General features: G+C 49.7%; 2 protein-coding genes across 5 annotated transcripts in view; both read left to right on the top strand.

Annotated features, from left to right (window-relative positions):
* The window catches only part of zgc:165653 (uncharacterized protein LOC100006671 homolog), a 27,967-nt gene extending 25,508 nt beyond the window's left edge, over positions 1 to 2,459 (top strand). Inside the window, exons 4-5 of the mRNA XM_064320703.1 lie at positions 1,952 to 2,038; positions 2,334 to 2,459. Coding sequence (XP_064176773.1) covers positions 1,952 to 2,038; positions 2,334 to 2,425 — 179 coding nt within the window. The 3' untranslated portion in view covers positions 2,426 to 2,459. The remainder of the gene's footprint in view (positions 1 to 1,951; positions 2,039 to 2,333) is intronic.
* A 2,070-nt stretch (positions 2,460 to 4,529) lies between these two features.
* actn1 (actinin, alpha 1) overlaps positions 4,530 to 12,500 on the top strand; it is a 15,380-nt gene continuing 7,409 nt past the window's right edge. For 2 of the 4 annotated variants that reach the window (XM_064320653.1, XM_064320634.1), the window contains exons 1-6: positions 4,530 to 4,696; positions 5,757 to 5,842; positions 10,272 to 10,364; positions 10,865 to 11,095; positions 11,586 to 11,733; positions 12,065 to 12,215. In XM_064320653.1, coding sequence (XP_064176723.1) covers positions 4,624 to 4,696; positions 5,757 to 5,842; positions 10,272 to 10,364; positions 10,865 to 11,095; positions 11,586 to 11,733; positions 12,065 to 12,215 — 782 coding nt within the window. In that variant the 5' untranslated portion in view covers positions 4,530 to 4,623. Of the gene's footprint in view, positions 4,697 to 5,756; positions 5,843 to 7,198; positions 7,285 to 10,271; positions 10,365 to 10,864; positions 11,096 to 11,585; positions 11,734 to 12,064; positions 12,216 to 12,500 lie in introns of all 4 variants that reach the window. The other 2 variants (XM_064320663.1, XM_064320643.1) reach the window with 1 other exon arrangement.

Raw genomic sequence — 12,500 nt, 5'->3', positions numbered from 1 at the left:
GTGCTTTGTGACAACGTATAAAATGGCCGCCAAAGACCATGCAGTATTTGCAAGGTGCAGAGGAGCTTTTCCAGTCAGCAAGTTTACACAGAAACAGGCTAGAAAATGAAAAACAAACACATATTAACTCTTAAAAACGCTAATTACAATGTGGCTGTGCACATGCCCATCAGAATTAGTCAGTGAAACCGGTGTTTACTCTTAATTGCAAGAACAGCTCTCACAGTAGTTTTCTATTGTAGCCATAAGCAGGCAGAAGAAAAAATAATGAAACGTTGCCGTAGTGATGACATCTACATGAACCAGGATGCCTAAAATATAGCATACAAACTTGGCAACGGTTTTTTTTGTGTTTGTTTTGGAGGCATTTTTCATGCTTAATTTTAGTTTGGTTTTGCAGTTCAGGTAGGACATCGGTGTATGAAATTTGCATCGAAGGCATCGGTACAGAACCCCGAGTGGTGTAAATTAATGATGCCTAAATATAGACTTGCATATTCCAGGAACTCCAGTCAGTGTTGGTATTATTGTCAGGTTATTATTTTCACACCTCACATTAGGAAAAACATCAACCACGAATGACCACAACCATAACCACAAACAGCAAACCACAAGCAGCCACGACTGGTCGAGCAGGAGCTGGTGCGTCACCGTGACGAGGTTTAGCCGTGGCTAAAAACACGCTCCCTGTTTACGGGCTCATCAGCTCTGCTTCGGGCCCTGCCCAATTAACCCTGGCCTGAGGGTTTCAATCGATCTGACCTATCTTACGCGCCCTGGCCCCTCCCCCCGTCCCCCCCCCGTCTGCCCTCCTCCGCCCCCCTCCCCCTGTGTGTTAATCCACATGGAGGTCTGAATAATAGGGCCTAAGCCAGGCCTGCATTCCAGGCAGATTAGCCGGCTGGAATCCCCTGTTGGACGCGCGGCGCTGCTGTACCATGTGGGGAGAGAGAGAGGGGGGCGTGGCCAGCCGGGCGGGCCTGGGGGCGGGGGGTGGGGACGTGGAGAGGCAGGCGGGAGAGAGAGGGGCGTGGAGACCCAGGGCGGGCCTGGGGGGGAGGGGGGGCAGGGCAGGGGGAGGAAGCAAACAGGCAAAGATGTTCTCAAGTGGAATTACAGGGATTTGAGTCGTACCTCCAGATTGATCTATCAGATTCTGCGCTAATCTGATTATCATTTTTTTAACGCTGTTTTTTGTTTTTGTTTTGTTTTTTACACATTTCTTTCTTGTTTTTGTTATTTCACAACCAGAATTTAATATATGCTTTTTTTCCTTCCAAAGTCAGAAGCAGATGCTAATGAGATGAATAATCATGCAGATTTAAATAGGAGGACAACGTCTGCATGAAAATTGGCCTGTGGCCCTCTTGAGCTGTTCATATGCTTCCCCTGGTCATGCCTCTTATGCGATTAGTGTACAAAATGAATAATTAATTTAGGAGAAGAAAAACCACTAAAACCCTGGTGGGAGGGGCCTGCCGCCATATTGTGAGCAGATGAGGAGAAATTGACCAGTTTGCGTTCTTGTTACTTTGTTTTTCACTTGGCTTTTTGCCCCAAACAGGCTTGCTCTTAGACTGATAGAGCTCTTAGCTTTGCAGTGCGCACCCACCATGTTTAATTAGTTAAGTAATTACAGAATAAAACCCCCCTTGGACAGGAAAGTATAAACATTGTCTGGTCTCAGTCACGTCCCCTCCTCTCTTCCACAGAGGCTGAATTAATGTTCGCTTCTTGAAAAGCCAGATTTCTATTGTAGAACCAGGGCAGGTAATAAATTATTCTGTTGGCTGAAGCGGGGGCAAAGGGTTGTGGGAAATATCTGGTGGAGAAAAAACAGCCCAGTGACTTTGAATCGATTAAAGCAGGATTGTGCCACTTACTCTTACTTAGCGGAGAGAGAATGTTAGCAGGTTGAACAGGCTGACATTGGGGTTTTTTTCCCCCACAGAGATCGTTGATGGTAACGCCAAGATGACTCTCGGAATGATCTGGACCATAATCCTCCGCTTTGCCATCCAGGACATCTCTGTGGAAGGTATGAAGAGACTCTCCTCTGTCTCTCTGTTTCTATGGACACCTGCAAACGGTCTGCCTGTCACAGCACTGGTACCATATTATTATCCTGCCGTCCCACAAGATAAACACGGAAAACCTCTGGGGCATGAAAATTCCAGGTGGTGGCGCTGAGGTTCACACGCTCACTGTTGTAAATCACACGGAGAGTGTCGAAGCTGCTGACATGTTTTGATTAGCTGTCTCACCATTCCTTCCTGTCTGGGCTTTCCCACTTTTTGACCTCTGACCCCTTTTTACCCCCCCCCCCCCCCCAGAGACATCAGCCAAAGAGGGCCTGCTATTGTGGTGCCAGAGGAAGACTGCTCCCTACAAGAACGTCAACATCCAGAATTTTCACATCAGGTGAGGAGCGAAGGGAGCGGGAGAATCCGACGCTTGTCTCGGCAGGCTCAGGGGGAGCTAATCGAAACCAGATTAACGGAGCTGGACTCAGACACGGCGAATGGATCAGGCCGGACGGAGACCGAGCTAATTTAGGCCAGATTTTTTTTTCAGTAGGAAAAGATGAGTCGGAGGTTGGAGAGGTCGAGAGCGTTGGTGGAGAAAGTTGGACTGTGAGGATATTTCTGTGACAGGAATGCAGCGTGGCTCTGTGAGTCTCCCCCCTCCCCCCCGGCAGCGAGCCTCTCCGCTCTTACGCGCGTCGGCCCAGCCTGCGGCCGCGCGGCGGTCCGTGCGCCTGAGTCGAGGCGCGGCGCGTTTGAGCGTTACTGTGATGTGCGTACGAGCGGATCCTCGCGCGAAGCCGCTCTCTGACAGCGCGGCAGCGGAGAAAGCGCTCGTCCGGAGGAGGAGGAGGAGGAGGAGGAGGAGGAGGAGGAGGAGGAGGAGGTTATCCCGGGACAGTGGAAACATACCGCACACGCAGGCAGCCGAGCTGGGAGGCAGTCCAGCCTGCAGGCGTGCGCGAGCGCGAGCGCGAGCGAGAGCGAGAGCGAGAGCGAGAGCGAGCGCGAGGATGTGACTTTGGTCTGCGCCTGGGAGATAGCTCGGATTTTATTATTTTTTTTAAAAATTTTTACGGGGGAGAACGGGGTCGGTTGGGAACACTCTCGATCCCAGTGAGAAAACAATGCCCCCCTTATCTCCCCCCCCATCCACCGTCTCATGTTCGGCATGTGCGCCCACTGCTCGCCCCCCCCCCGCTGTTTCGTCTGCGTTCGTTAATGAAACCAGGCTCTCTGTGTCACAGCCCACGGCTGCAGAGTGTGTCTCTGAGCCCGCGTCCGCTCTGACACTGTAATTCGGTTAAGACCCCAGTCTGCTGGCACATAAACACTGGCGACCTTTGACCCCATTGAGGAAACAGTGGCTCTCAGAAAGGGGGAGGGGTCGGGGGGAGGGTGCATTTCCCTGGCAACTGCGAGACAATTTTATTAGAGGCTTCGTAGAAGGGAGGAGCAAGTTCAGCATTTTTGGAGGAATTTGACAGGATCTTTTATTACAATACTTGAAGATGGGCGTATTTCCTGGGAGGGGAAGTCTGTGTTTGTGCTACAGTGCATTAATGTGCCCTTTTGCCCTCTCTCTCCTTCTCTACCTCCTCCTTCTCCTCTCTTTCTCTCTCTCCCTCCATCCTCTCTCCTCCCTCTCTCTCTCCTCTCTCCTCCTCCTCTCTGCCCCTCTCTCTCTCTCTCTCCCTTCTCCCTCTCTCTCTCCTCTCTCTCTGCCCCTCCATCCCTCTCTCCCTTCTCCTCTCTCTCGCTCTCTCTCTGCCCCTCCATCCCTCTCTCCCTTCTCCTCTCTCTCTTTCTCTCTGCCCCTCCATCCCTCTCTCCCTTCTCCTCTCTCTCTTTCTCTCTGCCCCTCCATCCCTCCCTCCCTCTCTCTCTCTCTCAGCTGGTGCTTCGTTCTTCCCTGCCCATCCTCCATCTCCGCTCTCTCAGCTGGAAGGTGGATCTTGATCATAGAGACTGTCAGAGTCTTGAAGGGAAGCTGGGAAGGTGAGGAGGAAGTGGTGCGCTGCACGGCTGCTATCAGTCCCAGCTGGAGATCTGCAAACACGCTGTCATTCACACACAAACCGCTGTACAAACGCACACACACACATCTACAAACAAACCTGCACACAGATACAAACGCTTGACAGATATGTACACAATCACACACACAGACACACACTCACACACACAGACACACACTCACACAGACACATACACACACTCACACAGACACAGGCATGCACACACACATACACACACACAGACACACACACATGCTCATATGTGCACACACACGCACACACACACACACACACACTCGTACAAATAGACAAGCACGCATACGTGCACGAAAACATTTGGTCAGAGAAATGCATGGGTCACATGCTTTTAATTTCCTAAATGGAAAAAGAGGTCCTGTCCCAAACAAGGCCTGTATGGGGCTCCTTTCATAAGCTGAATCATATCTGTGCCGGTCTGCTGCGCTATGGAATATTCTCATATTTCTCATATACCTGCTGGGGTAAAGGGTGACACACAGCAGACAGTATTACAGCACGTAGTTTTTTCCCTCCCTCTCTCTCTCTCTCCGCAGGATGACCCCATGACCAACCTGAACACGGCCTTTGATGTGGCCGAGAAGTACCTGGACATTCCCAAGATGCTGGACGCCGAGGGTAAGGGAGCGGGAAGGGGGGGCGGGGGGGGGGAGTCTGGTGGGAAATAGAGTCATTGGAACGGTTTCATTTTGTGTGTGTAATGTTTTTTTTTTTGCTCGTAACCTTCGCTTTACCAGGATGTTTGACTGAGCTCAGAAATCTCTTTTCAAGGGAGCCCAAGCCAAGAGGGACCGCCTGTAAACTATAAACCAAAAAAGGAAACCGTAGCCAAATATGGTCTGAGGACTTTGAGACGTGTGCAGTCTGCAGACACCGTTCTGTCACTCAAACCTAATTTGGGATGGCAAGGCAGAGAGCTGCACATTTCTGTGAGATGTAAAAATGCAGAATTCTGCTCTGGAAGTTGATATAAAGGTTTTTTAAAATGCCCCATATTTGGTTTATGGTTTGCAGGATGGTTTGTGTTATATACTGGGGTTTGCTAATTGAATCAGACTGAAGCAAACCTTGGGTTTTTCTGCTAAATTGTTTTTTTAAATTCCTGTTTTCCTCAGTATTGTATATCCCAGTCGTTTCAAACTCTGAGTTTAAAAACAGACCTAAAAATTTTTTTGTCACTTCTTTTCAAAGTCCCTCTGGACCAGATTGAGTGCTAATGTTATTGATATGAAGTGAGGGAGAAACACAGGAAGCACATAGACTGCGGGCCAACACTGCTCTCCCTGGACCTCTCCCTTAGAGTTCAGAATTCTCGCATTAAATATCTGGACTCACTTTATGTGCAGCAGTTACCACAGATGGACTCGGTGCTTGTGTCCCAGCCTTAATGACCTTTCTGTTAACTGGGGGGTTTTCAGTTGCTCGTAGAACGCGACGGCGGGTCGAATTTTCTCGTTTAAACGCGGGGTGAATTCGCTCGTGCCGCGTTAACGCACAGAGCCGGCCTTCGTGAGGTCCGGTGTTCTGGTGTTCCCGACAGGAGCGGAAGGACGGACGGACGGACGGACTCACGATCGAATAGCTCCCCGGAGGCGTATGAGGTCTTGGCTCTTCCTGTCGTTTGTCAGTTCTGTTTAACATGGCTGCCCCCCCCCCCCAAACCCCTCTTTCTCCACAGACATCGTGGGCACTGCCCGCCCGGACGAGAAGGCCATCATGACCTACGTCTCTAGCTTCTACCACGCCTTCTCGGGCGCACAGAAGGTATTCCAGGGTGGACCTCTCCTCCACCGAACCCCCCCCCGACCCTCAACCCCCTGCCTCCGGCCCCCCCAGCCCCCCACTTCCCTGTGGTCACTGCCCCCCTGTCTCCTAACAGTGCTGTTCTCTCTCTGCAGTGTGCAGCTCCGCCCCCCAAGGGGTCACTCTCCTCCTCTCTCCGCATGGTTCACACCGCCAACTGCATGATGGGAAATGAGCTACTCTCAAGGCAATGGGTGCAAGCAGGTCTCCAGTAGGCTCCCCCTCACCCCCCCCCCCCCCCAGTCCCTGGTTTCTGCCCTCATCATATTCTTATGGTTCTCATTACTCAGTATTATGTAGGAGTTTTACTGATGGACAATAAACCGCCATACTTTTGTTAAGGGCTATTTCTGCTGGGTAACAGCAGAGCTGTCAGACTAGCCAGAGAGTTCTTTTTTTCCCAGGAGAGGTAGGGATCTGTGTGGGTGCAGGTCTGCGCCTTCCCACTTCTTTCCGAGTCGTCGCGTGGGCGCGACGCTGGCTACCAGGCCGTCGTTATTTGAGTGGTTTTACTGCGCGTTGGAGCCATAGTTGGATTAGCTTGAGCTCTCTTTTGGCCTGGACACTCTGCCTCATCCTTAGAATGCCAGTGCTCGGTTGAAAGCATGTAGGCTGCTTGGTGCTTGATGGTTAAAGAATACATTTCTGATTAGGTGTGATGTGAGTTGGCGCATTTTGTATATTTTCACAAAAGATGGCCGTTCTTTTTCCATTGTGTTATTTTTCGTTGGGTTCACAGTAGTGGGTGTGTGTGTGTGTAGTTGCTGCATCTCTGTGCGCTTAATTTTTTCCTCTGAGAAGCTCAACATTATTTTTACTCCGTGAGATTAAATACTAAACGATGCGATGGAAGGCTACCTGATTTATTTCTTCATTTGCCCCGGGGGTTTAAATGTCACTGATACGAAGCAGGAAGCTCTGCGTGAGGCCTGTGTGAATGTCAGCAGAAGAGCTTTTCACTTTCCGGTTGTGCTGAAGTATCAACTGAAGGTGAAGCCTGTCGGTTGATGATTGGTAAAAGGGCACGGAGGCCTCTCAGTGCACAGGATGTGGGCGAAACCCCACTTTCCTGCGGGGATACGGTGTCAAACTGTGTGTTCTAGAACCGGAAGGAGGAGCCACACCCCCCCCACCCCATCCTCTCGGCCCCGCCCGTTTTTTTTTTTACCCTGGAGACTTGCTCCCACCCACTGCCTCCTCCCTGGGACACGTGCCCTCTGCTGGCCTTTTGTCTTTTACGCACTTTTATTCTCCGCATTTTCTCTCTCTCTCTCTCTCTTTTTCTCTCCCTTCCCCTCCCTCTCTACCCTGGTGCAGACATCATTAGCACCTTGAGGCCAGACGAGAAGGCCGTCATGACCTATGTGTCTTGTTACTACCACGCGTTCTCAGGCAAACAGAAGGTGAGCTTCCTCTGGCCCCTCCCACCAGACCACGCCCCCTGCTTCCTCCCCTCCCATTTTTTCCCTTGGGCAATGAGTTACAGTAAGCGCCCTCAAAGCCCGTCAGCCGATCAGTGGGCAGCAGCAGCCCTGCCACACCCGTTGTGACACTCTGAGTCCTTTTGTCGTGGAAGAATGACCTCAGAATGACACATTGGAGTGAAAAACCGCTGCTGCTCAGAGTGCCTTCATCACAGGTTTATTCTAATTAATTTTAGGCTAGAGCTCATTAGCGCATGGATTCACTTTCGCTCACTCGCTCTCCAAACGGGCTTTCTGTTGGGCTGTTCTGAGATGACAGGCTTTATTCTCACAGAGGCGACGTCTACCTTATTCCGTGGTGAACGCATAGCAGTGAGTGAAGACGGCAGTATCTGTGCTAAAAAAAACCCACCCAGTTATGAGTCTTAGGGCTTTAGAGCTTTATTCAGATCCTTCTGGTAATTAAATGATTGACCCCTTGAGGAGCTGGAAGCTGTTGGAGGTTGAAATGCCCTTTATGAGCCTGGTGAGGCTGACGCATAGCAAGGAAAGAAAACTGCCTGTGGACAAGCAGACAGGGGTGCATCTCCAGGTAATGCACCTGTACCAGGATGAGTCTATCCCAGCTCTCCCTTCTGGTGTCATGCGGAAGCATAGGCCTGGCCGTATTACAGTTTTACCATCTAGATCCCGTCTGCGACATAGTGCCAGTGTAGCTTCATCACTATGATGTCATAATAAGAATGGTAGAGTGATTTGTGTGTTCACAATAGATTAACCCTTTAAGGTGGAATGTCACAAATGTGTGATCACAGTGTTCTTAACATTCCAATGCTGATCTAACAATCACTACTGGTAATTCAATGCAATGGAGTTGTAGAACACTGACTTATAATTAAAAAAAAAAAAAAAAAAACATTCCAAAAAAACCCTGCTCCTTAAAGGGTTAACTTGAGTCATGTTTCAAGTATTTCAGCTTGAGAGAGGGAAAAAAAAGCAAGTATCCACACTCCTACTATGCCTCACCCATAGAGAGTTGCAAATGTAGGAAATTGCCATAAAGCTCTGACCGCAGCTGTAACCCCGGGCTGGTCCTGAGCCAGCTGGACTCTGCGAGCGCAGTCTCGGGTTGAGCAGGGCCTCCTCTTGGCCGCCCGGCGTTGGACAGGCCCGGATGATGAATAGGGAAAATGCTTTTAAAAGAATGGCCACCGCAGCTTGCCATAAACAAGCCCGGCATATATTTGCTGTGTGCTCATGGAAGTGAGTTTCCTGAGGGTCGGGGGCTGTCCTTATAAGGCAGCTCCCGTCTTCCCCCAAAAGCCCCGAGCCTGTCTGACCGGCTCTGTCCGTCGTAAATATCAGCCGAGCCTCGCCAGGGTCCCCCAACAGACACCAAGCGCTCCATCCCCCTTTCTCCATTAGGAAGGGAATGCGGAACGTCAAACACCTCAGTGTTCCATTCGCTCTTACAGCAGGCATTGTGCTATCATTGTACTGACTTGCCACTGCAGAACATTTTGATGATTATTTATTGTTTCATAATTAAATTATTATGGAAATTATTTGTGGGTGCTGTGGGTCAAGTAGTTTTACTCAAACTGACCTCTAGTGTCTATTTGAGTGATTAAAAGCGCTTCACACATCTTGCAGAGATGATGATGAGCTATCTTTGCATGCTGGCTTTGGACTAACACTGTCTGAGTTTCTGTTATACATTTCACTTTCTCTGCTTCACTGCTGACTATTCAAAGGTTATTTTTTTCCTTCAACAAAACAATATGTAACCTTCTTGAGTCTATTGAGTTCAGATTATTTTACTGGTGATGATTTCTTCTTTTTTTTGTATCCCCTCCCACTTTACCTTTGTACGAAATCTGAAAGTCTGGATTGTGAGGGAGATAAGACCTTCGTCTTGTCAGACACAATGCTTCATTAACTAGAGTTAAACCAGATTTTTTGAAGGTTTTCGAGAGCCATCTGCGAAACATTTTTTGCATTTTCATCCTTGTGTTCATTTTTATTTAATGAACTGTGAGCCGGGGTACGGCTAGAGGGAAAGGCGAACGCTGCTGATGTGCAGTCTGCGGAGGCAGCGGCTGGATCGTCTTTCAGCCCCCGCCAGGCTAAAAATGAAACGGACTGCGAAATTTAAAAAATAAAACGAAAAAAAAAGGAAGGCATCGCCACGGACCTGTCTGCTCCATCCGGCGTGTTATCCTGTGAGCCGAATGTGCCCGTTTCTTCCCTGTCTTCAGGGGCCAAACCGAGAGGCCACTACAGCTCATTACTGTTCTATAAAAAGATGGCTGTTCGGGAAGCAAGGTGCCCCCCCCTCGGTCCGCCCCCCTGGGGAAGAGGTGCGTGGTCGCCGTGTCCTTGACTTCCCCGGCGACTGCTGTGTCTCCTGTTGGGATCCTCTTCATCAAAAAGCAATTAAATGTAACGCTGTTGGCTTCCCATGGCAACCACGTCTTTCATCCCCGCAGTCCTGAAGTCCCTTTTTTTCGCCAGAGTGAGAGTGGTTTTTTCCCGCTATCAAAATTCCACCCACCCTCCTAGACGTTTCGCATGGTTTCGCCCACCTCGGATTTTGGAAGTGCTGCACTGTTAAATCTGGGTGAAAACCAAGTGCTTGCATATATGCGCTTCATACACATTTATTTTTAAAACAACAGTAACAGCACATTATTGCTTCCCCCCTTAAATGAAGTGGGTCCTGGAATGAGTCTGTAGTCCACCAGGCTATGCTAGTGTAATTTGACAGGTCCCTGAAAGGTACTAAATTTCTCATTTATGTCCCATTATCACAAGTTTAAGAACCAGTGTGTTAGACATCTAGGCCCTCTGGGTTGGTTGTGGTTGAGGCAGTGAGGTTGAGGTTCTGCACCCCTGGCTTGGCGCCGTCACCCACGGAGACGGTGGAACTGTTGCTCAGACGCAGTCATCCTCTCTTCCTTCCCCAGGCAGAGACGGCGGCCAATCGGATCTGCAAGGTGTTGGCCGTCAACCAGGAGAATGAGCAGCTGATGGAGGACTACGAGAAACTGGCCAGTGATGTGAGCAAAAACCCTCTCATTTTTACCTTCCGTCTCTCTCTGTCTCTCTCTCTCTCTCTCTCTCCCCGTCTTTCCCCCTCTCCCACCCCTTTCCCTCTCCTGCCCTGAGGGTCTGTTGCTCCTCGAGCGTAGGGACTCCTGACACATTTCACTCGAGCTGACAGGGATGCTCACAGGGGTGCACCGAGGCGCCGAGCGCTGTACCATAAACCAGTCAGAGTTTGTCACAGGCAATCGGCGTCAAGCAAAGCTGCAGTAGTGAGAATTGGGTGACAAGTGCACAATTTTAACATAGGCACACATGCTGGTCAATACTAACGCCTTATCGCTCATTCTCTACCTTCTGGTCCCTTCCTTGGAATCATTCTTACCTTTGTCCTCTTGTCCAATCCCCTCGCCCCCACTCTCCTCTTTCTATCGTCCATCTCCGTCTTTCTTCCTCCTCGTTCTTTCCTCCCCCTTTCCCCTCTCCCGCCCTTTTCGCACCCCCCCTCCTCCAGCTGCTGGAGTGGATCCGCCGCACCATCCCCTGGCTGGAGAACCGGGTCCCGGAGAACACCATGCAGGCCATGCAGCAGAAGCTGGAGGACTTCCGGGACTACCGGCGCCAGCACAAGCCGCCCAAGGTGCAGGAGAAGTGCCAGCTGGAGATCAACTTCAACACCCTGCAGACCAAGCTGCGGCTCAGCAACCGGCCCGCCTTCATGCCCTCCGAGGGCAAGATGGTCTCGGTACGATGCCCGCCTGCCTCAGTCCGCCACTTCCCGTTTCTCCAACTCAGTTTCACTGCCTAGACTGAAGACAACCCTTTCTAAGTTATTTCTTATGGCTTTTTTGAGTTGGGCTGTCAAATTTCAAGTCCTCAAGGTTTTTGTTGTTGTTCATGTTTTCTTTCAACGAGTTGATGATTTAGGCCTTAGAAACAAGGTGTGACGACTCTTTGGCCAATTGGTCACTTCAATAAAACACTGGCACCACATACAGACTGAAAAACAAGCAGATACCCTCCTGCCCAGTAGTTATTTCTTGTGTTACAGTACTTAGGTGTTTTGAGCTTGGACTATTCACGCTTTTGCTGTGGCCTGAATTAGCATGTTAGCTCTGATGATCTTCGAGAAGATATAAAGAGCCACTGGGGCACCCCTGGTGGTCAGGCAGGCTGGGAATGAGTTACTGTCGGTAAGGAACCGGCGTGGTGTGGCTTCTCTCGCTGCTGACCAGGACATCTCCAACGCCTGGGGCTCGCTGGAGGGGGCGGAGAAGGGCTACGAGGAGTGGCTGCTCAACGAGATCCGCAGGCTGGAGAGACTCGACCACCTGGCAGAGAAGTTCCGCCAGAAAGCAGCCATCCACGAGGCCTGGACTGAAGGTACAGGGTGATGCTTTTAGGGGTTTTTTTTGCGTGCAGGATTTGTCTTTGTAATCTTCTATGTAAATGCCATTTAATTAAGGAAATATAGTACATAACTGAAGTTAAATTAAATTTCTCTCCTTTTTTATGATTTGTTGCCCATGTACCAAAATAAAACTTTATGATGCATTTTTGAGGGCACAATTAATATTTTTGACGTATTCCTTTGGATGTAATTATTTACAAATGCATAAATGTTTCTATTGTGTTGGCATGAATAAAATGAATGAATTTGGTGCACTCTGACATTATTTGTAATGGCCCTGATCTGCTCTGCCTCCCCCTACAGGCAAGGAGGAGATGCTGCAGCAGAAGGACTACGAGTCCGCCTCTTTATCAGAGATCAAGGCCCTGCTGAAGAAGCATGAGGCCTTTGAGAGTGATCTGGCGGCCCATCAGGACCGAGTGGAGCAGATCGCTGCCATCGCACAGGAGCTGAAGTGAGAGACTGGGGGGGATAACAAGTGCGATTACAATGTGCCACAAGCAAGTGTGATTACAATGTGCCACAAGCAAGTGTGATTACAATGTACCACAAGCAAGTGTGATTACAATGTACCACAAGCAAGCATGATTACAATGTACCACAAGCAAGCATGATTACAATGTGCCACAAGCAAGTGTGATTACAATGTACCGCAATCAAGTGCGATTACAATGTACCACAAGCAAGTGCTCCTGCAACTGCACAACTTCATTAAAACATGGACTAGTTCAATTATTAC

Source organism: Anguilla rostrata, chromosome 1 (genome assembly GCF_018555375.3).
Source record: "Anguilla rostrata isolate EN2019 chromosome 1, ASM1855537v3, whole genome shotgun sequence".
Lineage (NCBI taxonomy): Eukaryota > Metazoa > Chordata > Actinopteri > Anguilliformes > Anguillidae > Anguilla > Anguilla rostrata.
The sequence above is the reverse complement of the archived record's forward strand: the minus strand, read 5'-3'. Positions and strand labels throughout refer to the sequence as shown.